This window comes from Peromyscus californicus, unplaced genomic scaffold, assembly GCF_007827085.1.
Source record: "Peromyscus californicus insignis strain IS unplaced genomic scaffold, ASM782708v3 Scaffold_6__1_contigs__length_162567912, whole genome shotgun sequence".
Classification (NCBI taxonomy): Eukaryota; Metazoa; Chordata; class Mammalia; order Rodentia; family Cricetidae; genus Peromyscus; species Peromyscus californicus.
In genome coordinates, this window is record NW_026294584.1 from 9,803,347 (window position 1) to 9,828,868 (window position 25,522).

At 36.4% G+C, this 25,522-nt stretch overlaps 1 protein-coding gene across 2 annotated transcripts in view; it reads right to left on the bottom strand.

Annotated features, from left to right (window-relative positions):
- Positions 1-25,522, bottom strand: part of Sema3a (semaphorin 3A) — a 479,305-nt gene that overhangs the window by 154,438 nt on the left and 299,345 nt on the right. For both annotated transcript variants that reach the window (XM_052720980.1, XM_052720981.1), the window contains one exon: positions 888-1,045. In XM_052720980.1, the coding sequence (XP_052576940.1) occupies positions 888-1,045 (158 nt within the window). The remainder of the gene's footprint in view (positions 1-887; positions 1,046-25,522) is intronic.

The window sequence follows — 25,522 nt, forward strand, 5'->3', positions numbered from 1 at the left end:
AGAGCCACACCCACAGATACTGATAAACATGTTCAGGGAAGCAGCTGTAGAAAGCCTTTGTTCCTCAGGGGATTTCTGCTGGAAAACTAAGGGAATTTGGTTGACTTATGGTAGAGCATGTAAATGTAGCAAAACAATTCTGTCTACCATGCCAATTTGTTTGTTTTAAAATTCATATAGTTCATTATTGAAATGAGCCAGAAGTCTAAAGGAATATTATTAAAAATAGCATCCTCATTAAGTTTAAATAATCAAATTTGCAAAAATCTGGTGCCAGTGCTCTGAAATCTGATTTTTAGATAAGGGTTTACAAACTTCCTATTTACAAAGAATTATTGTAAATATTGTAGACATTATGAGTCATATGATTTGTCACAATTACTCATCTCTGTTGTATCATGTAACATAGAAACATATACAAATGAATAAGAGTGCCTGTGTTTGAATAAAACTATGCACAAATGCCAGAAGGCCATCAGTTGACTCAGGTGACAATTGTTTGATGGATCCTTAGCTAGCCAGCACCATGGGAAGATGGGCAAACTTACACAAATACATATACGTATGAATACATAGTTATAATGTATTTCTCTAACACTTCAGGTTTTTAGGTTATTTTTTCTATAGGAAGAATAAGCTAAAGTTTTTTTTTTAACCAATGGCCATCAAAATTACTATTATTTCTTCCTTGTTGATATATGGCTTAGTACATCTAATAGCATATTGCTATCATTCATTTTATATATATTTGGAAAAAAACATTCTTTTAAAATATTGTTCTGTAAGTTGTCCTGATATAGCTGGAGAATGTCATAAAAACTTCAGTGTTTAAAAATAATTGGAGTATATATATATACTTTTATATATATATATTAGAATAAAGATACCTTTTGATAATCTTTAATATTCACCAAGTTGAATGAAAATATATGATCCTTTGCTCCAACGTACAGCCTACTCCGTTCCTCATCCAAAAGGAAAGTGTGATAACTGGAGCTGTTGGCCAAGCCATTGAAAGTGATCACATTGTTGGATTCCAACATTTCTGAAAGGCAACGAAGCAAGACAATGGGCATGAATGCGAGGTCCTTCACAAACAGACACCATTGGGGCATGATAATCTAATGTTCTACTGTGATGGCAGTCAGTGCTTACTATTCATGGTATTAAGAAATACACAGGTACCAACTATATGTTCATACATACACCCCCACACCCCCATTATATACATATACATATATATATATATATGTATATGTATATATAATCACATTAGATTAGTAGGTCATTCTTCAGTGATCAAAAATAAAGGAGATAGAAAAGTTTAATAGTTTAATACCAGGGGGTTATGTACAAGCTATGCGTTATTTCAATCAACTTTATTAAGGAGTACAGCATTGCATATACACTTTCTAGGGAAAAACAGATACAAGAAGCATAAATTTTCATACAATGGGATTCAGTCATCATGAAGCTAATCAGGGAATGCTGCACAAAGGTAACATAGTAACCTTAAGTGAGTCACAAATTGAGCGCTGAAGACCTTGTGATCTAGAAAACCATAGCTCCTCTGAGGTCTGGGCCCCAGAACATTATTTCCCTTGCTAAACATGTAAATGGTTTTAGACAAGGAACCAAGTTCCTACTCCATATATCAGGGCCTCAGGGAAAGTTCTGGATTGGCCTGACCCTCTACACAGTAGAATGATCAACATTGTATATGTGCTTTAATGGAATGATGGTTCAAGTGGTTTCACCTGTTCCAAGTCATTGGCTATAATGATACTATGAGGTCAACAAGCTAGACGGACTGTAGAGCAAGTCTCACTCAACATCCTAGATGGTTTCCCTTGTTCACCTGCAACATTTTAATATCTTTTGACCATTTAATTTTCTATACTACACAGTTTGTAATATTTAGTAGCTAAAATATGGAGACATTAAATCATTCATTTTTATGCATTGTCTCTCTTTTGCAACACCTCCATGGGATAAAAATACTGCATTGTTACAAACTGGGTTCTGAATTTGTGTCCCATGTTCTTCCAGTACATAATCAATACAACTAATAAGTTTTATGTGAATCCACTGAACACAGTCTCTTCCTAAGAGAGATACAGAAAATCAAATCTTGCCTCTCCCTTAACTCCCAACTCACAGGAAAAACTAGGTATGTTAGAAATTGCCATGCGTTACCTATGTCTTTACCTTTTTATAACAAATATGAGTTCATCAGAGGAATAGTGGTCAAGCTCTTTAGTATGTGGGTAGTAAGTGTATAGTGTTAGACCAGAGCCATTTCCACTTATTGGATCCTATTGCACCTCCCTTTGTCTTCTGGAATTCATGGTAACATGATCTGCCTTCATGCATTCTTTGCCCTTTGATGCCATTGTCTGTGACTCCTACAGCTAAATGATACCTTAAAAAAATCTACTCCTACAATCTACTCCTCTTTGTAATTTTAAAAACTATAATATACAAATTGTCAGGGAGCCCAAATTTATAGGTAGCTAAGCAAATTTAAAACATCAGCTCATCCTACATCCATTTTAAGAAACATTAAGCAATGGAATGTTCAGCTGAGACATGGATCTTAATTACAGACACATTGGAAATATACAAGAGAGCTATAAGTATCAAGTATGAGAAGTTACGGAAAAAGCATTGCTATTGTTTTGAGAGTTTCCCTATTATAAGAGGACCTTCACCAGAGTACCTTTGAATTAAGAGAGCATTCTATAATCAATTCTTTACGCCTTGGGCCTCAGCATTGTGTAAGGTGGGATGAACAATGTCTCCCAAGAGTTATTACAAAGATGAGGATAGAACAGTAATTTACATAGTAAGCACTCAATTAACAATTGTCTACATGTACAAGTAAAAACTAAATACAAGTATGGCTGATCTTTGAGACGTAAGGAGTTAGGGGTCATGGAATACATTGAAAATAACACATTTTCATCTGTCTTACCAAGAGTTCTGTATTAGACACCCCATCACTGTGATAAACACCGAAGCAAACCAGTATAAAGGGGAATATATTTGGACTAACAGTTTCAAAGTTTGCAATTCATGTTCTATTGGTTTCATTGTTTTTAGGACTGTGGTAAGGAAGGGACATCATGGATGAAGGGCACAGCAGAGGAAAACCGCTTACGTCATGGTAGCCAGGAAGCCAAGGGCATCAGAAAGGAGGAATGACAAGGCGTACCCTTCAAAGGTATTCCCTTAATGATATATTTCCTACATCCAGGCCCTGCCTCCTATTTCCATGCCATACATGATACCATCATACTACGAATTCATCAATAAATTAATGCACTGATTAGGTCCAAGCCCCCATAGTCTATTTACTTGTCAATGTGTGGCTTCACCTCCTCCTGCAGACTAAGTCTTCAACAGAAAAGGTTTTGGGGATACCATATTCAAACTATGTCAGGTACTAGCATTAACATTAGTAATTTTATATAGGGAAGGAATAAGTAACAGAGGCATGTCATTTTTGTATACTAATACTTAACATATATATGATATTAAATATGTAGCCTTGGTATATTCTTCATTTTAAGAACAATGAAGTATTTTTGTTATCTTCTATATCAATTCTAAATAACAAGCATGACTTTGTGTATAATTTTAAACAATTAAAGTATCCTTCCAACTGAAAAGTATATTACTGGCTGAATATAAGTTTGGCAAGAATTGTGCATTTCTTCATATAGACAGTTAAAATTTCTGGTAGCTTATACATGAAATCACCCTGGAAACAAACTACACATTTAAAAATGTGCCTGTGAATCCAGATCATTAAAAAGAATATTCCTGGGTAGAAGTTCTTTTCCATTGTTCTAAAATGTACTTATTTTTCTATCAGTCCATTACCCCTAATTCTAATCTACTAAAAGTCTTTGACCAAAGATGTACAAATGAAAAGAGAATTTTTTCATGGCCCTCATGTGTAGTGGGTAGCTGTTCCAGCTTTAACCTGGAAATACTACCCTCATTGAGGCTTCCGGTAACTGTCACACCTACCTATGGCCTGTCCCTGAGGTTGGGCCAAGACCGGAGCCCTTAAGACCCAAGATGCTGATGTGCTGGCTCTCTTGGTTCCTGGTGATCCTGGATGCTGGATGTAGACTGAGCAGAGTTCTCCAGAGAACACCACTGGACTGCACTTCACCTCTCCTGGATCCTGTAACCTATCTCTTTATTTGTTGTAAGTTATCCCCAAATAATCCTCCCTTTTTAACTATGTGGAGTTGCCTTAATAAATCCTCCAATACTTATGCAGTCCTCACCATGAACTTTCTATGCCACTTCCTGAGTTCAAATCAAACACCTTCCTCCCACCCAAATCTAGTTCTCAATATTCTGTTTTCTTTGTTTCAATTTGTGATTTTGATTTTCTTAGATGCCAACAATACTCAAGTGCAATTGATGGCGAATGTTTTCAACTCTGAATTTGCTCCCACAAAATCTAGGTTACTACTTCTTCATTTCTGTTACTTAAACCAGTGACATAAATTGGTGTTGGAGCCAAAACAAATCCTCTGTAATGGGAGACGCTGTTGAACATTCCTCTACCTTTTCACATCTCCCCAGGCTTGCACTCTATCCAATAGCAACAGATGGTATTTTTAAGAACAACATGCATTTCCATGATGTTTGTATGACCACAGTGCCTCTGAGTAGACTAAAGGTTTTGTAGTGCAATTAAGTATTAGAGCTGTAGGTCAAGATCACTGTGAGACATCACTTCCCTTTCTTCATGATGTGTCAGCCATATTGAGAAGCAATCGAAGGATTATACTCAAGTATTCCTTTTCTTATATTTGAAAAGGAAGTTTAAGCAAGTATTCCATTTTCCGTAGTTTCAGCAAACAATAAATACATTGTCAATTATTTGTAAAATATTGTCGTGGAGAACATACTGGTCACAAGTCCATAGCGTCCACACACAGTGAGTAGTGTATCAACATTGTGACTCAGACAGTGTAGACAATAAATACAGCTCTAGATGGCTTGGTAGGAAAATCAATTTCTATCATGTCAAGCAGCATTGTAATCAGTTATGGACAGATTACATTCTCTTTAAAAAATTTAAAAATCGCCTTTAGAAATTCAAAACTTGTAGATTCTACAGACTTATATTTAAACTTGCACAGAGCAAAATAAGAGAATATACTCGCTCTGTCATAGGAATGTACTTCAGATCCCCATGGCAGAAGAACCCCAGGCTGTTCACTCTACCTACTTTTCTGTTTATCAGTGCCCCAAATTGCTTTCCTGTTAACTTATCTATCACAGACTTTCTTGTAGATTCATTTGGGGAAAAGAAAAGAAAAGACAGAAAATAATCATAAAACATGACCACTATCAGCTATTACTTAAGATACTGAAAAATAACTATAAACTACATTTCTTCAACTTTTTAACATGTATCATACAAAATGAATAATTTATCTTAAACTTTTACATAATGATTCACCTCTTTGTAATAAAATTGTATAATTTCTGTGGCATTCTGATTATATTTGGTATAAACACAGACTTACACACATGGTAACATTTCAGTAATCGGGTCAAATTCTGAAAACGGTGGTGAAGTGTATATTCATTCAAATATTCAAGATTGTCCAGAACTCAGCTTCCCCTTGTAGGATTCCAAACCTCTGTTTGCTGCCCTTTCACATCTAAACAAGATTTGTTTTGCTTTGTTTTTCCCTTTGCATTTCTAACCAATTCATTCTCAACCCTCTCCCCCTCCCTCTCTTCTCTTCGTATGCTCCATTCTTCCAAGTTTTATAGCAGGAAGGGTCCCAGGACCCCACAAGTTGCTGGACTCAAATGAATTGCTTGTATTCATTGATGGCTTTAGGCTCATGGACTTTCCCATGACTTAAACTTTGTCCTTTTCTTACAACAAACAAGCCTTTTAAAAATCATCAAAGGCTGAGTCTATAAGATGCCAAAACATTTTGACTAAATGATGACCACCTCTAGATATTTGTAAATATTGTAAAGTCAGTGAGGTAAAGTAAGTTCACATCTGACATTTTAGTGGTCCATAGATATTTCCCTCCTGCTTCTGCCTTCTTCAGCTTTGACTTTCAACTCTTTGCTATGCCCTTAGCGAAAACAAAACCAAGTAAGTACTAGTGTCTATTATTATCAGTGATTCTTATATCACTATGTATTAGGTTTTAGAGCTTTTCAACAGGCAAATCCTTTCCACAGCCTCCTGATGGCAAAAACTGCTGTACCAGGAACTTTGTAGAGGATGGCCTCTACTTCTGCTGTTTCTGGCCATTGCATCTTCTCATTGTATAGGTTACTCCAATACACTGGTTACCTACATCCTTTTATTTAGTGGCTGATACTAAGCACATATTCTCAACTTATAAATTTGGTGTTACTGGACTATGTTTCAAAAACTCTGTCTTCTAATTTTAATAACACTAAGCATCAGAACATGCATATTTACATATCATAATCTGAAGCAAACTTGCCCTATCTGCCTATGCTAAGTTCTATGGTATCTGGAAGCAGCACCCTTACCATCTTTGCCTAGCATAATTTGTTTCAATTTCTTTCAGCATATTTCTTTGCATTTGCTGATGGCCTAATGTCTAATGTCTTTATTCAACTGAAAGTATGTCACAACCTTTCTCTACCAGTTGCTATTTATTTGTAGATGACATGAATAATCAGCTTTTATTTTAAACTTACATTGGCCCCCTAATAAAGGTCCTAGCTGCTCTCAGTTGAGGCTTGGGCAAAGGTCCACTTCTGGGCTGGAACTGCAGCCATGCTTCTGAGTCCCATACTACATGCAAGCAGCAAGTTCTCAAACCATATTGTGAGAAATTAACAATATGATGCCCATGTCCTTTTAAGGCATTGAGATTCTTTTGTTTTTCTTTTAACTTGTTATTGCTATTATTTTTTACAATGCTTTCACCTGTAAATGAGGCTGGACTGGAACTCATAGTCCACCTTTCACTGACTCTTAGTTCTGGGATGAACAGAGAGCGTTTCTGTGCCTGGCTATTTCTACTGTTCCCAATGTGATCTGATTATTCAGTTCTGTGTTTTTAATAATCATTATCATAATTCAGTAAATGCATATACAGTTCCTTGTAGGTGTGTCACCTCAGCTAAAAAATATTTAGAGTATGCCAAGCAGCAGAACCTTGATAAAAAAATGTAGAAAGATATTCTTGGGAAAGCAAAAACTAAATAAATAACCATTAAAAGAGCATACCATGTCTTAAGGAATCCAGGAGAAGAGAAAAATAATAATGCTAAAGAGAGAAAGAGAATCCTTGGAAAGTAGGCTAGATAATTAAAGCTGAGCTAGCAAACAGGACCAGGATGCTCCTAAGTAGAGACATGAATAAAGACCACAGGATACAAGAAGACAAAGATATTAACAGTGCCTAGTAGACTCAAGCTGCTGAATGATGTAAAGAAATGTTAATTCATAACTTACAACATCATAAGGCAGAATTTTAATTTCTATTTTTCCTCATTGAAGGACTTGCTCCAGCAAGCCTATTGGGAATGTTCTAGATCACACAGTATGAAAGAGAGTGAAGATATTTGTTTCCACCTGACATCAAAGGTCAGGCTCTCCCTCCTTTTCTTCACTCTGTCTTTAAGAGGAGTGCATTTGGGGGAATATTAAAAGCCAATGATTGGGAAGTTTGTTTTCCTCTCTCTATCACAACACTTACTTTAGTTAACAGCCTCTTAAATATTTATATTACTGTATTTGCCCTGTGCTTGCTCTTTTTACACAAAAGTAACTCTGTGGCCAATTTTATCTACAACTATGGGTTTTTACCATGAGCAGTATTTTGATGTGCCTCAAATGTATACCTTCTAAAGGCAGATTACCCTCCAAGGCCAAACAAAGGCTTACTAGAAACCTCTGTTTAGATGTTGCACAAACACTCAGAGTCTGCACGACTTAAAAAGAACTCACCCCCTTTTGTTCTTTCTATTGTTGACATCACCAAAATCTGTATGGTTTAAGTCAGTTGCAAGTATCCCTCACCCACAGAGATCCACGCAGGCCAGAGCCACTTCATCATCCACAGATGCAATCTGTCACCGCAGTTTTACTTAACACAGTAGTCTGTCCCATGTTTGCTCTTGCTTACATACACATTGTCAGTGTCGTGCTTTAACTCCCCATAACATTCTCCTTGAATAATTGTAGCTTTCTTCTGACTGAACTTCCTCTCTAGGTTTACACAACAAATGCACTGAGCCCAGAGCACTCTTTCCACAGAACATGGATACTTTATACTGGGGAAAGATGGCTCAGATATCAGCATGTCTAACCTGCCTTCTTCCCTGCATCTCATGGGAAGGGGACAGGATGCACAGGAAGACAAGAACACAAGAAGAAAACAAAATATACCCAGAAGATGAAACTGCAACAGAACATCAAATTATTAAGAGATAATGTGAAATATAAAGAAACTTGAAATATTTTGCCATAAGATCTTGAAATACTAGTACATAACTCCATATATTCCAAATACTATAGAATTAGTAAATAATAGGTTACCAAATCATAGATGTTTTATCCACAAATGCTTTTACTTTAGAAGTATTCTCACAAAATCTCTATGGCTATAATATTATTGGTGAAATATTCATAGATGAAATATGTTGAGTTAAGGCTACAGAGGCAGACATGGAATTATGACTAATCCATGTAGGTCAGAGGTTATGTTAGTCATACACACATCACCTACATACAGACACACACACATGCAGCTTTGACTTTCAACTCTTTGCTATGCCCTTAGCGAAAACAAAACCAAGTAAGTACTTATTTATTTATTGTGTGAATTTTTATACAATTAATATGTAAGTGGATTGAAGACAGAGTGAAGCCCAGATTGTTTCACAGTATTATATCTAATATGCAATTGGCAAAGTATGAGGAAACAAATATGAAGAACCAGGGCTTCCCAGGAAAAAGGGTTTTTAAAAGTATTGAAGCTTGTAGAGGGTGTGTCCAAGTCCACATAACAGCCGGGATGGGAAGACCTCCTCAGCAGCTACACTGTCATTCTCAGATTGGGGGAAGGGCTCCCTCAAACGTGACCAAGAGCACAGGAAAGGCAAGGGGGCAAAGAAATCAGGGTCAGCTCTGCTGGCCAAATTTCCAAACCCAGGGAACATACAAGCAAAGTTTTCTTAAATCCTTGAGGTTGCTAATACAATGACTAGGTGTTATCATTCTCTCCTCAGTTTGATCATAGGAATGAAAGGAGACATATCTATAATATAAATATAGAGCTGAATATGCAGACTTGAAAGATGCTGTCTTCCAGCAAAATCTCTCCCTACAGAAGAATTACTAACTGTGGAGCTATATAAAAGGGGAAGACATCTGAGACACGTGTGGGAAAAGTGAGTCCTACACAGAAGGGAAGAAGTGGATGGACCTCAGATTCACTTAGAGTAAGGTCATCTGCCTGAAAAGAGAAAAGCACTTTGTACAGATTCGCAAATGCAAGTAGTTATGACTCAGTCCCTCAGTGCCCAGTCACTTGTCTCAAGTGAGAGAGATGTCATCAGATATTTCCAGATATTTGAGAATGAGAAGTAAAACCTGTTTCCGGACACCACAGTAACACCACAGTAACTGTGCTTTATTTTTAGTTGTTTGCTAAAAATTAGTTTATATTTGTTTGGTTTTCAAGACAGGGTTTCTCTCTGTAGCCCTGGGTGTCCCGGAACTCACTCTGCAGAGCAAGCTGGCTTCGAACTCAGAGATGCCTGCATCTGCCTCCCAAGTGCTGGGATTAAAGGCCTTTGCCACACCACTTGGCAGGTAAGAGCAATTTTTAAACAATCAACTTTATTCACATAAACACAAGCCCAAGAACATAGAAACCATATTAGTTGCTGAAAATTTTATGTACAGAGTTTCATTATCTGTGTAATTCAGGTTCTGTAAATTTCTACACCCATTCTTTTATTCACTCATCAATAGTGCATATGCCTATTGACATTCAAAAAACGCAAGAGTGTTTATGAGCATAGGATTATTTGCTATTAATTCAACGGTTAGGATATTCTTTATTGACTAAATGCACTGTCTTTGCCATCCTTATCCTGATAGAGGGAAATCACCTTTCAAGCCCTTACCTGAGTGCTCTGACCCTGCAGCTGAGTATGTAGCTAATTCACACTTTATCCATTTCACCCTCCTGTTAGAGTTAATACATGCTGTTTTCCGCTATTTCTGTAGGTCTTACCCTGGAAACTGCTCTGACATAGAACAAACCCACAACAGAAGTGTACATCTCAATAAGTATTATGTAGAGTGTATTTTACTTTTTGAAGTGCAACAAAAGCTGAAATACATAAAGGAAATATCAATATCTGGAACAAAGGAAATAAGATTGTATTTTGTGTCACACTATAGACTAGATTTCCCCGTTTGTTAGATGTTAACTTCAAAGGTCATAATCATAATTTGTAAAAGCCTTACTTATTTGCAAACTGTGGCTATTTTTCACATAATGATTATGAAATCATTTTGTGAAATGATTTGGTCATTTGGAAATGATCAAAGTTCTGGAGAATCCTATCTTGCCAGGGAGACTGGACATTGATGTACACAAGTGGAAACCTGATGGGCTCTCTAATGTTTCTCACAACTTTAATATACTCTTAAAGTCACCAGAGTATAAATTAACCCGAGCTTAATTTTAAAAACGTAATCATTTTTATTAAAACAAAACAAATCACAGCACCAACACCCAGCTCCTTGGCCCAGGTGCTGACAGAAATTATAGTATGGAGTTGTGCCTTGCTACCATGTTTTATGACTTTTCTCAAGCATTCCCACCATTTGCCTGCCACTTCGCTCTTCTGAGAACCTAGGCTGCTTCCTCCTGCTCCTAGCTTATTTTCCCATTCTTGTGGTTCAAGGGAAAATCAGAGGCTCTCTCTCTCTCCCATGAAGGGCTTGTGAGTTAGCATGCATTTATTACTCTTTTCTCTGATGTCCAATCATGCTCAGTAAAGCACAGAGTAGGAAGGAACTGTGTATAATCAGTTTGCTGCCTGAATGTCGCGGTGCATGCATTATAAATAAAGGTTATCACAGCACCATAGAACTGAATTATGTGTACAGGAAGTAGCTGATTAGACAATCATGGAATTTGAGATCTGGATCTTTAACTGAATGGAGTCTGACTACTTAGAGAGAGCATAAGTGTCTCTGTTGCTAAGAGCTTTAGAAGTCAAGCATAAACATGTTATCTACTGGCTCTAAGTTCAATGATCTTGTGAATGAATTTGGGGGAATATTTTAGGAAAGAATTAATTTTTTTGCTATCTGATCTCTGTTACTGATTTTTTTTGACACATGCATACTGACAAAAATTGAACACTAAATATATCTTAAAATAAGTAACATACTATTAATTTTCATTTATGATTTAAAGAATAAAACCTTTTAAATGGAATATTACACAAGCTAACTAAATATTTTTACGTTGACAAATGTGGTTAATGTTTCTACGCACTGCTCATGGTTGCTTATTTTCTGTGGGAGATGATGATTGGTCCTTCTTTGAAAAGTAAAGCTGGAGTCTATGGTGAAAACTCACATTTGTGTTATGTACACACAATGTGTTCCCCTGTGCACACTTGTGTGTGCAAATGAGCACATGTGCATTTCGAGCAGTTAGCGAAAGAGAGATCGAAACTTTGCTCTGGATTCCTATGTCTCTGTCCTCAATTCTTGTGACACTCCTTTTAGACATGTGTCTATTCTCAGGTACTGCACCACGAGGGTGTGTTGGGTTCCAGTGCATAGTGACTGTGTGTCATCGGCAGAGAGAGTGCTTGCCTGCTAATGAAGTGGAAAATCGAATTTTTCAGATACTCTTGACCAGTAATTTACATGCAACACAGCATCTGTTTCAATGTGTCTTCAAATAACTAGATTTTACATGGCTGTAAGAAAACATGCTTTCTGACATTTACAAATGATATCTTATATTTTCTGGTAGTAAAACTGTTGAAAATAATTCACATATGGAAAATTAAATGATAAGTCATTCATTCATACTTTGTCTGCTGCATATGTCAACACAATAACAATCTTAAAAAACAAACTAATTTAATTAAATTGTTCTAATGCTGAGTTTTGGTTGAAGAAAGAAATTGGAGGTTTTATCTAGCTTTTTCATTGCTTCTGTTCTAACACGTATTTTCACTATAATGTAAACCTTTTTTATTCATTGACAAAAATTACTTCATTTAAAAGCAAACACATTTGGGCTGGAGAGATGGCTCCTTGGTTAAGAATTTACACTGCTCTTTTAAATGACTCAAGTTTAGTTCTCAGCACCCATGTTGGGCAACTCACAACCACCCATTACATCAGCTCAACAGGGATCTGTTACCTCTGGCCTTGAGGGCACTGCACTCATACACACACACACACACACACACACACACACACACACACACACACACACACCAAACAAACAACAAAACACTATGTAATTAAAGCAAACCCTTAAAAAGGAACAATCATGTTGGAACATATTCACTTTAGTGTTCATTACTTTTTTTTTAATTTGAGACAAGTCAGAAAATTCAGGGAATCACAGAAATGTGTATTTCAGAAATCAACAAGGGGTTACGAATATAGCTCATAGGTAAATATAGGTAAAGTATTTGCCTAGAATGCACAATGTTCAATCCCTGGTACTGGAAAAAAATGAAGAAAGAAAAAACAGAAGAAGAAAATCAAATAATGAAGTAACCAAGTCACAAAATCAGTGTTTGCATGCTCTATCCCCTTGCCTTGAAGGAGGTTGCTGAGATCACTGCAGTGGAGTTCCTAGTCATATTCTTTCCCTGACATTAGGATAAATACTCTGACTATAAGGAGTGTTGGCTTACCCAGAATCTGAGGTCTGTGCAGCAGGATGGAAATAGACAGGAGAGGAGTGAGCGAAATCAGTTGAGAGTAAATGCAAAACTCTCTAAAGAAACTAGGGTGTGCTGCAGGACACTTTAAACAGCGATAGTAATGTCAGGCTGTCACATTATACTTACTTTCTGTAACAGTGTTTTAGTTTTGGAAAGGACATTATCACAATTTATTGAGCAACTGAAGTCAGTCAAATGTCATAATAAAATCTGGGAATAAATTTACTGAATTTATAAAATTACAGTTTAATTATTTCTTTATGTCTCTCTCTCTCTCTCTCTCTCTCTCTCTCTCTCTCTCTCTCTCTCTCTCTTCTCTGCGTGTGTGTGTGTGTGTGTGTGTGTGTGTGTGTGTGTGTGTGTGTGTGTGTATTCATGTAGGCACCTGTATGTTCAATAGCCATATGTAGGTCAGAGGATAATTTGTGGTAGTCCGTTCTTTCCTTTTACTAGAGGATCGAGGGGATCAAACTCTGGTCACCAGGCTTGGAGAATAACTTTCAATATGTACAAGTAAAATTAAGGGGAAAGATGACAGTATCATTGACATTTTGAGGAAGTTTAAATGAGCCTGTATCTAGCTCTCTTTATATGAATGTTAGTCAACATTTCATTGACAGGGTCAACTGTAGATTTATTTTCATGCCACAGGACAGCAACATAAACATTTTAACTCCTGTAGAAAATAATGCATATTTAAATTGTACTATTTTGTTTTTAAAGCACTTTCTAATGTGCATGTATTATAAAATTTGATGATATTTTGAGCCATCCTGGATTGAAAAATATAATGTGAACCAGGCTTGCTTTAAGACCCCTAAGGACACCTCATACATCCCCAGAAGAAAGCTAAAATCCCAGCTAGTTTGCGAAACCCCTCATCTCTCCCAGGACCCATTAAATCAAGCACACCTCCGAGCTAGACAGGACAACAGTCAGTGAAGATTCTACAGACCAGTGAAGGACGTACAGACATGTATTCCCATAAGGACAAATGTCTGATTCAGAACCCAATTTACCTTTTCCTCAAGATTTGGGAAAAAATAAGATCAGATGACTTTTCATTGAACTGCCTTCTACACTTCATAAAGGTATGATTGTGTCTTTTTCCAAAAACAAAACACTAATAACAATGTTAGAGTTACAAATGATAAACATTATTTAGAGTGAAATACGATCTTCTTTTAGTCCCTGCAGACCACAGGTCTTATTGAGAAGGAGGCCTTCCCATTACTCTGAAGGTGAAGGATAATGAGGGAAAATGCTCCCTCCTGTCCAGGGCCCAGTGAATGTTTAAGTTCTGTGAAGTCCTCGCAAACCCCAGAGACATCCACTGTGATCCAGCAAATGTGTAATACTAAGACATCTGACACCTTAATTCCTTCCCTTCCTGTGCATATTAATTTTGCCTGTTAACTGGTAAAAGAGTCTCTGCAATTCATTTCATTATTACACTACAGTCGTTAGTAAATTTTAGATTAAATTATTGAAAAGGAATTTAGATAAGAAAACAAAAACATGCATTTCTGGGGAGCCCTGTTAATTTTATTTATAAGCCTCCCTTCAAATTATGAAAGGATTTTGAAAATAATAATCTACATACTTCCTATTTCCAAAGCTCTGAGGATGTGTTTTGCTATATCCCTAATAAGCAATGCGTTCTGATAAGAATTCTAAGATTTAAAACATTTTTTACTATTTTTCTATAAAGAATATATTTAAAAGAGACATTTGTTTCTTATTAGGGTAAATGTCATGACTGGTAAAGGTAAAAACGTTGTAGAAACTGGGAAAAGTAGAGAATTGAGAAAAAGAAAAAATTGAACAAAGGAACAAAATACAAATGACTAACCTTTCCCAATTATAAACACTCAAGATAGAGACGTGTCTCCTCTTCAAAAACCTCAAGACATTAATTTAAACATTCATAGCTGTGTTTTTGATGAGCTGAATAACTCATATCATTTAGTAAATTAGCATTAAAAAAAAAGGTTTAGCCAAGCTTGCTCAAGCTCTGGAGTTCTGCATTCGCTGTCAAGGACCAGTAAGCAATATTGCTGTGGAAGCCCCAATTCACGGAGTTGAAAATGGTCTTGTGGCAAAAGTGCAGACTATGAACAGACTTGAAGTCAAACAGTCTACGAGGGCAAGTATACCATGATCCTCCTGAGACCTCAAAGAGAGGGGCACATTACCACCATCAGCAGCTGATTCAGCACCTGGGACAAGAGTGTGCCTTAGGTAATATACCCTGCAGCAGGCTTATCATTGACGGCGGAATTCTTCGCCTATAACCATGTTATGACTATGAAATAACAATTTGAAAAAAAAAAGCCTGTTTTCTTCCCAAAGCAAGACCCATATAATGTTTCTAAAATGCATTTTAGAGCATGTGTAAATTCTTGTATTTGCTCTTAAACTACTTTGTGTCCACTATGTCCTATGTATTTTTACACAATTTTTGTTGTTTCTTAAATAATCCTACACAAACATTTTCTTTGATATACATGCACAATTTGAATTTTAAAATTCAAAAACTTGTTGAATTTCAATATCCACTCCTTCATTCCCCCCGCTTATCTCAGACATCTATAATTGCTCAACAACAACAACAAAAACTGAGCAGAAAAAATAGGATCCAAAAAATACAAAAAATCCTTATGTGTCTCAAAGTAAGAAGATATTTCCCATGGTATTTGTATGTAGGAACCATGGCCCTATTTCTTGACCTTATGAAAACAAATGTATATGCTAAATAATAAATAATTTTTTACTTGTATGCTTCAAAAACTAGTTTTCTTTAATGTTCTATAGAACTAATGATTCCTTGATCAAAAATAGTTAAGCCGAATAATTTGAATTTAAAAACATATTTCAGATTTTTGAGATCTAGCTGTATAGTTAAAACTTCATTAAACATAGTTTTCTAGTCATTTAAGATCAGAGCCCTTTCTTATAAGAGAAACATTTTAATAAGTGTTTATGGATAAACTACATGTTAATGCCAAGCTTGAATATTAAATACAGTGTTATTTATGAGTTACTATTTTGCTGTTAAATATTTAAAGAAAGTCATTTCAAATTAATGAATAGTGCCTAGGCTAATTATTCCAAAAACAAATAAAAACTATTTCCTTTATATTTTAATACGGTCTACAATATTAATGACTTTGATACATATTGGTATTTTAATGATAATGTCAGTATTTTTAGTAGGTCCCTTTGTGTAAGTTGACTTATTGTTTTAAGGTACAAATTTCCAAATGGAAGAAAAAAATGATAAATAGAACATTGAAGGAGGTGATGAAATGAGTGTGATAAATATTTAATCTCTAATTCAGCTGAAATTGGTTAATTCATACTGTCTGAATTTAAATTTTGGATGGCTTCCTAGAATTTCATTCACATGGCTAGAATTAAGCAATGAAACATAAGCCACTTGATGTTTCTTGTCAGCTTTCAGAGATAATAATTTGAAAAGAATATCAAAATCAATAGCATTTTGGTCAAGCCTTTCTAATGATTGATTCTCTCAAGGACTGATATTTTCAGGCTGAAGCTGCATGTCTCTGATGGGTAAGTCTACATGTCCACCTCTCTCTGAGAGTTGTGGAATTCTTAAACTGACAGAAGCTTCTGTAATTCCGTTTGTGTGCTAGACATTTTACAAAAGCAGCTGTTTTTCATGGAAGAAGTCCAGGTTTTCTCCTCAGGATATAAACCAGTGACCTCATACTTCCAACACAAGACCTATCTATCAACACTCATCTCCATGCGAGAGTTCCATTATGCAGCATTTTTCATATGGTTGGACCAGCATATCTAGGACTACAGAAAATAGTGTCTGTTTTAATTAGATTCAAATGTGTTTAACTCCCACTAGGATTTGACTCTTATTTACCACATAGTTTTTATGAGAATTGGAATATATTTTAGCTTTCATCAAACCCTATACCATGAGCCGCTAGCTTCTACCTTGTAGGAAGCTGATAGTCTTTGGACAGAGGTACTTCATTCTTCCCAATCACCTTAACGAAATCAATGTGAGCACAAATAGGTCATCTTTCAACTGTGCGAATTTCTGCTGGGGTAGAGTCTTAATTGTGCTGACAATCACAGGCTGAGGGGTATCGCATTCTTTGTGGTTGCATTACTTGTTTCAACTTTACACTCATTAGTTTCTTTTAATGTGATAGAGGGAGGTAAGAAAGGTCAAAATTTTAATGCTTTAAATGCATTTTAATTTAAATTTTCTAACAAAAGTGTATGCACTCTATTTGTCAATGAGATTGCTTTTGATTTGGTTATCATTCTGTTAATAAACTCTTTTTCTTATGTTTAATTTAGCATAATATGATTTTTACTTTCAAACCTATCCTGCCGAATGGGAAGGATAGGAAAGATCCCAAGCCTCGGTTTGTTTTGAGCACTATATTTAACTCTACCGTTGATTTATGGTGCTGCTACTGGCAAGAATCTGCATCTTTCTCTGCCTCTGTCAGACCACATGTAAAATACCTGCCCCTAAATATTTCTCAGGCAGGCTTAAAAAAAGAAAGGATGATGTAATGTCTGAACACTTTAGGCCCTTTCACCCCAAAGATGTTATAAAGATTTTAGTTCCTTAAAGATTTCTAAAATACTCCTTAGAAGTGTTAAATTTGTAAGAATCTCTGTTTGATTGTTGTTCTCTTCTTTAAAATCAGAGACTACTGATGTTCAGCTGATACATCTGATAAAAAGCAAATGGAAATGAAAAGATGAGATTTGTGTTTTCTGATACATATATAGCCCTTTGTGTTTCTACTATGAAAACTACTTGGTCACTGAACCTATCATCATAATTGAAGGCTCCACTAGCAAGTTAATGTCCCAGTAAGCTTTTCAAAAGGCCCCTGACAGGTAATCATAAATCTCTGAAAGTATGACACTAAAAAAATGTTAATATTCAAGCCATGATGGTATCTTGGATCTACTGTATGACTGTGTTGAAAACACGTTTAAAATAATCTACCAGGAAAAATTAATTTAGTTTATTGTTGTGTATTTGAATGAGCCATTACAAATAGTTTATATTGACTAGATTGTTGAAAAGGAACTACTTGTAAAATGCACAATCGTATTCTGTGTGTGTGGGTGGCATGCTTCAGTGGGAAAATCTGTATGTATAAAGCCTGTATACATTGAAGATACACATGTCAAGAAGACACAAAATGCATGTCAGAAGATTGTGGGTTTTTTCAGCAGCTGTGTTTCAAAGGCGGGGACATTTTCTATATATATTTATTTTAATGGAAATCATAGTTCTCCATTCTGACCTATAATGATAATCCTTTCAAGAATATTTCATTTCTTTGTTAAACAATATCTGTGCAATCACAGACTGGCCTAACATTACTTAATTATCACATTCTTTCTTATAACTATCTTTTCCTCTACAGCATTATAGTCAGATTTGAAATGCATATTATTCATGACAGCATTAATTTAAAATGCATGTACAGGATGTGTTATTTTTTTCTTTGAATTCCTGAAACATTAGCAATCATCACCACAGCTTTGAAGCTTTGTGCATTTTGACCAAATGACTGAAAGCTCTATGCAGTTTCAACTTTGACAGGAATATATAAATGTATTCTTCTGAATGACAGTTGAAGTAATGCTGATCATTAAAATTCTGTTGGATATTGAAATTTGCTTAGTTCCCTTCACCTGAGATCACCTATAAAATTTTATACTATTAGCATATGTATTTTTGCATGAAAAAACACATGTGTATCTCCTAGCTAGCTATGAATGGTTTTCCATGTTATAAAATGACTAAATCTTTTGAAATAGTGTACTTCATTGTTGAACAATGAATAACATCTGTGGAGACTTCAATAACCTTGAGTTAAAGCCCAGGGGAATACTAATTTGATAACTTGTGCAATTTGTGGATATTGCCCATGACCACACACTGCTAAGATCTTAAAGGGACACTGTAGGGCAGATCTGCTAGGGAAAATATTTCAAGGCAGATACTTACTTTTACCTACGTTAATTGGATTTGCATGGGTATGAAAATGTAGCAAGCCTTCTGCTGAAGATCAAGGCATGTAACAAATTCAAATTATTTTAATATTCTAAGAGATCTTTGAGAATTTAACTTTTAGCATGGTTGATAAAAGTACATTGTTCTTGTAATTATCTAAACATGAAAATCAAAGTTAATTTTACACTTAAATTTCAAACTTATACTTGTCTTTCAATTGCTAACACCAAGATTCTAGTTCAAGACACACTTGTCTGTTACCTAGACTAATACAATGTAAAGTCTAAATAGGGTTCTTGACTTGACTCTAACACTCGGCCTATTCCATTAGAAAGAATTAGGAAGATTCTCTTAAAATATGGGCCATAATGGGCAATTCCTCTACTCAGAGTTTATAACTGTTTAATAAAAGTTGAAATTGACAATTCAATCATACCCTTGGCCCTCAATAACTGGCTACAGAATGGTCAGCATTTAACTAATTCCTCTCTCATGTAACACTTGGATATAGTATTCTATCTTGGATACACTTTCTATCTTAGGGGCTTTCAGTCTTATGACACCCCATTAGCAATGTCTTCCCTGATATTACAGTGGAAAATAGAACAAAGTCTTAGATTTTCTTATTGGGTTCATTTGTTTCAAATCATATATTCTAGGCTAGATTTACGTGTGTTTCTTTTTGATATAACTTTCTTCACTGTTCATCTTCCCAACTAGATCATGAGTTCCATTTCAGTAAAGTCACATGTTTGGGTCTTATTGTCCGTTTTGTACCTAATAATTCAGGACCCAGAAAACTGATGATACTAAAGAAATTGACCAGATGAACAATGAGTTTAAAAAAATTTAAAGCCTTTCTTGAATTATTCCTTCATAGATTCAAGTATGAATATTTTGGTCCCCTGGCTTTTTTTCCAAGATATGTTTAAGGTTATGTTTTCAATAGAATATAAATAATTTAATAAGATGAGAAAAAAATTACATATACTATGTTTTATCAGTGACAAGATCTCAAAATTTGTATCACAGCTGAAAGCCGCACTAAATTAGGCTTGTTGACAAAGTATTAAAACTATCATTTTTAAAGTGTAAAATTTCTGCTTGTCTTCACTGCTTGGACATGGTAATGACTTAACAATATCATTAGCTTAGAATTTTTTAAAATTTTTCCAGAGGAACATTTTTTTTAATACCTATCATTTCTACTAAAAATCACTAGAGAAATCTGTCATCATACTTAACAATGAACATTTCAAATTGTTTTTCCCATGTGCTAAAATGAACAATTTTAATAAATTTCTAATTTCTAATTTAGTGCTTTTAATTTAATTTAATTTAATTATTGTTACTGTGGTATTGAAGAATTGTCTTTATACCTGCTCAAGTAGTAACTTACATTTTTCATGAAGAGTATTTTTTATTTTTTTTTATTTTTTATTTTTTTTTGGTTTTTCAAGACAGGGTTTCTCTGTGTAGCTTTGCGCCTTTTCTGGAACTCACTTGGTAGCCCAGGCTGGCCTCGAACTCACAGAGATCCGCCGGCCTCTGCCTCCCGAGTGCTGGGATTAAAGGCGTGCGCCACCACCGCCCGGCGAGTATTTTTTAAAGTCTTTTTTAGTGTCATTTTTATTTTAGAGTACTTTAAAAGAAGCAGAGTGACAATTTTAAATCATTGATATTTACAAATGTATTTCTTTCCAAGAAATATTGCACATGAGCCCTATTAGATAGTAAAAAACACTTTAGACACGAAACTCCTACATCCAGCTCTGTCAGACTTCTCTTGACTTATTTCCATGGGAGCTGACATCGTAACTGAGGGGAAAATAAAAGTTGGACACCCCCTCTTCACACTAGTTAGAGAGGAGCAGTCCAGTGTTAGGGCAATTTGCAGTGGCGGAGCATGTTACTTAATGACACCATCATTCAGTCGTGGAATAAACTGTCCAAGGTGCTGCACTCTTCCAGCTCTTGACAAAGTCTCAGCATTAATGCTCCGATGACTTGAAGACTAGAAAGACCCAATTTTGTCATTAGCTTTAGGTAATGGTACACATGGTAGCTGGGTGAGAACAATGGTGTCTTAATGGCTTAATATAGTAAGCTTCATAATTTGGCTATTTTGCTGCAGAAATTCAAGTAGATGGGGAGGATGACCTAAAACCAGTATCAATGAGTTCCACAACAGAACACTGGGATTTTTCACAACCAATGAAATAAAAAAAAAAATCACATTTATCACAAGTTGATCCTGAGGTAGCATGAACTTAGAATGAATATATATTTTTAATGACTACAGAGATTCTGCCTTTTTTATCATTGTTGAATTCTATCAATCAGATTTAAATGATTGTATATAGAACACTTTACAAGTAACAGTTTTTCTTTAGTTCTGTGTGTTCTTTCATTCCTATTTATTACATTATCCTTATAATAATTTAATGGAGTAGATGGTATTGCTTCAATTTTGCTGAATGCAAATTAATTTTTAGAGATGTGAAGAATGTGGCTGAGCACTTTGGAAATCAAAATGGTGGTTTCTCAGAAAATTGGGAATCAATCTACCTCAAGAGCCAGCTATATGAATCTTGGGCATATGCCCAAAGGATGCTCAATCATACCACAAGGACACTTGCACAACTATGTTCATAGCAGTATTATTTGTAATAGCTAGAAACTAGAAACAACCTAGATGCCCCTCAACCAAAGAATGGGTAAGAAAAATGTGTACATTTAACCAATGGTTTCTCAGCTATAAAAAAATGATGGCATCATGAAATTTGCAGGAAAATGGATAGTACTAGAAAAAAAAATCATCCTGAGAAAGGTAACCCAGAATCAGAAAGGCAAACATGGTATGAACTCACTCATAAGTGGATAGTAGATGTAAAGCAAAGGATAATCTGGCTACAATCCCGGCCCTAGAGAAACTAGGTAACAAATAGGACCCTAACAAGGATATGTGGATCGCTCTGGGAAGGGGAAATAGATGAGATCTCCTGGGTAAACTGGGGACTGTGGTAGCAGGATGAGAAATGGGAACTTGAAGGAGTCATTAGGCAAACGGGGTGCAGGGGGCGGGGGGAGAGTAATGAAAGAGACATCTTGATGGGGGAGGGGGCATTTCAGGGTTAGGAAGAAACCTGGAACCAAGGAAACTCCCAGGAATCCGCAAGGATGACCCCCGCTAAGACCCCTAGCAATAGTGGAAAGGGCTCTGAACTGGCCATCTCCTGTAATCAGATTGGAGACTACCCTAGTTGATATTAAAGAACCCTTATCCAGTAACTGATGGAAGGAGATGCAGAGATCCACAGCCAAGCACTAGGCTGGGCTCAAGGAGCTCTGCTGAAAAACGTGAGGAAGGATTCTACGAGCCACGAATGTCATAACTTTGGTGGGGGCAGGGGGGTGAGGGCGGGGGGGGGGGGAGACACAGGACATAGACCCACAGACACAGCTGACCTGAGCTCCTGGGAGCTCATGGACTTTGGACCAACAGTTGGGGAGCCTGCATGGGACCAACCTAGGTCCTTTGTATGTATGTGACAGTTGTGTAGCTTGGTCTGTTTGTAAGGCTCCTAGCAGTGAGATTAGGACCTGTCCCTGGCACTTAGCTGACTTTTGGGAACCTGTTCCCCATGCCCATGCTGGATTACCTCACCCTCACCAGGCCTTGATGCAGGGGGAGGAGCATGGTCATGTCTCAACTTGGTGTGCCATGCTTTGTTCAAGTCCATGAGGGGCCTGCCCTTTTCTGAGAGGAGACAGAGGAGGAGAAATAGATGGAGAGGTAGGTAGAAGGGAGGCAGTGGGAGGGAAAAGGAGGAGAGGAAGGAGGGGAAATTGTGGTCAGTATGTAAAATAAATGAAAAAAATATTAATTAAATTAAATAAAAAAGAATGTGGCTGAAACTTTCAATTTCCCCTCTTGCCACTCTTCTTCCTAGATGTTCTAGCAGAATTAGTCATAAAAGTTAGGACAAAAGTTGTCCTTTGAAATGAGTAGAAGTAATGAATCCCTTTTAATTAAAGCATTTTAAAATTCACTGTAGTAATTAAAGTGTGCAAATGCAATCTTAAAACATGGACACCGTCTGCATAAAAAAATCACCCAAGCACAATGGGACATCATAATTCCCGAGTCCTACATGTGTGGAAATCAAAGTTAAGTTTCCCTTCTTCTAAAACAAAAAAGCGGCTTGCAAGCCAATAAAAACTGTGCTTGGAGGTGATGTGTGAAAGGATGTCTTTAGGGAGTGTGTTATCTTACTGTGCTTTGGAAATTCTTAGATCATGTTGTGGAAATGATGCAGGATAGATGTGCTTATTCACACATGAATTTGCATATAGACTTTGCTAAAGATCAAAACAAAGAATATCGAAAATATTGACAAGAGAGCTATCCCAAAAAATATGAATATATTCTTTACTGAAATATTCTAAAAGTTAAATTTGAATTCATTTAATTTATTAATGTCTCATTTTCCACCACAATGATATAAACTCATCATGAAAAAAGGAACAATATATCAGAAAAGAACTTGGCCCACAGTCAAATTTAATCCTGACTTTACTTCCCACTCATGAGTTCAGCCTACTTAATACTCAGTCTTCAAACTAGCATCTTATTGGATTTACTGAAAACCAAATGTTTACAATCTGAGTTGAATGTATAGAGGAAGAATGCACAGCTTCCTGCACTAATTTTTTAACGTTATTCATATGTATTTTAATAAATTATTTTTATAATAATATGTAGCAGTTCTTGAATAAGCAGAATTTGTTCCCAATGCAAACTGATGGTTTCTGTTTTTCACTACAAGAAAAGAACCACTCTAGACACAATCAGATGTGAGGGCTGGGCTGACCTGTGTGTGGCCAGCAAGCTCGGTGCCATGTGCTCAGTACAGAGAGATGATGCGACTGTACATACAAGAGGGTGTGGGGGAAGGGCAAGCAGCAGGCCAGCTGGAGCCAAGCCTGGAATCCCAGCATGGCTGAGTTTTAAACATTAGAGCTGGGGGCCTTGTATATGCTGTCAAGCCTGGGGGGAGAGAGAGAGAGAGAGAGAGAGAGAGAGAGAGAGAGAGAGAGAGAGAGAGAGAGAGAGAGAGACTTGCTAAGCCTCAGAAGGGAGACCAAGTGCTAAGAACATCAAGCTGCAGTTCCATTTCCCCCTCTCTCCTTTTTCCTCAGTAAGTATAGTGCCACATAGAACAATTGGATGAATTAATATCGGTGCATAATTCTGGTCCAGATCCTTTTGTTCTGACCTTGATTTTTTGTGTGATTTTAGAAAAATAAACACTCAAGGACAAATTGAGAGATGTGCTCTGCTTAAAACACATTCCAAAACTTAGATGGTAGGTTTCATGGCTCTATGGTGCACTAGACATACTGGAAGGGAAACACTATTCTGAATTGTCCACCAATAGCCACAGAGCTTGGGCATCTCAAGATTTAGAGTGAGGCCTCCTTGCTAAGTTTTGGGAAAGGTGTCAATATCTGATGATTTAACGAAGTAGCTCTCGGACCATTCACAGCTGTCCCACATAGTGTGAAGATAAACAACCAAACAATAGCAAGACATGGCAGGTAGCTCATATTCCTGGATTAAACTTGTTATTGAACATTTGTAAGACAGCTACTAGTATGTGCTACACTTAGAAAAAGAGCTGCTACACAGGTATTGGGGTCTTACATCAGAAGTTATACACTCAAATTGCTGATGAGTTTGTTAGCATCTCAGTTGAGGAATATTAGTAAGATAGGGACCAATTGAGGAATATTAGTAAGATAAGGATCGCTAAAGTTTAATTTGTAGATTAACAGATGGTGGTTAATTTGGTGGTTAGGGTAACTCTCAACATTCTCACAAGTCACTGGCTTCAACTTTTAGCATTAATATATTGTCTAATGTTGCTTGAATCTTAGATGGTCTTTTAATTAAAAACAAAAACAAACAAACAAAAAACCCAGAGCCAGATAGTGAAAGCTGAAAGATCAGAGAAGCAGAGCAGCCAGCCACTAGTTCTTACTTCTAGGAGATCCTCAGCCTAAAGAGAGTGAGTTCCTGTTTCCTCATGCCTTATCTACCTTTCTCTGCCCAGACATCATTTCCTGGTATTAAAAGCATGTGTGCTTCCCAGTACTAGGATTAAAGGTGTGTGCCACCACATCTGGCTCTGTTTCCAGTGTGACCTTGAATTCACCGAGCTCCAGATGGATCTCTGCCTCCCAAGTGATAGGATTAAGGGTGTGTGCCACCACTGTCTGGCCTCTATGTCTAATCTAGTAGCTGGCTCTGTCCTCTGATCCTCAGGGAAGTTTATTACTGTACACAATATATCACCACACCCTACATTTGCTAAAAAAGGTTGTAATTGTGATTCCCAATGATCTGCGCATGTTTATACACAATACATTAATGTGATTGTCAAATGTGATACCCAAGCTGCCTCTGGGACATGTGATTGGTATGTTCAAAATGGTTAAACA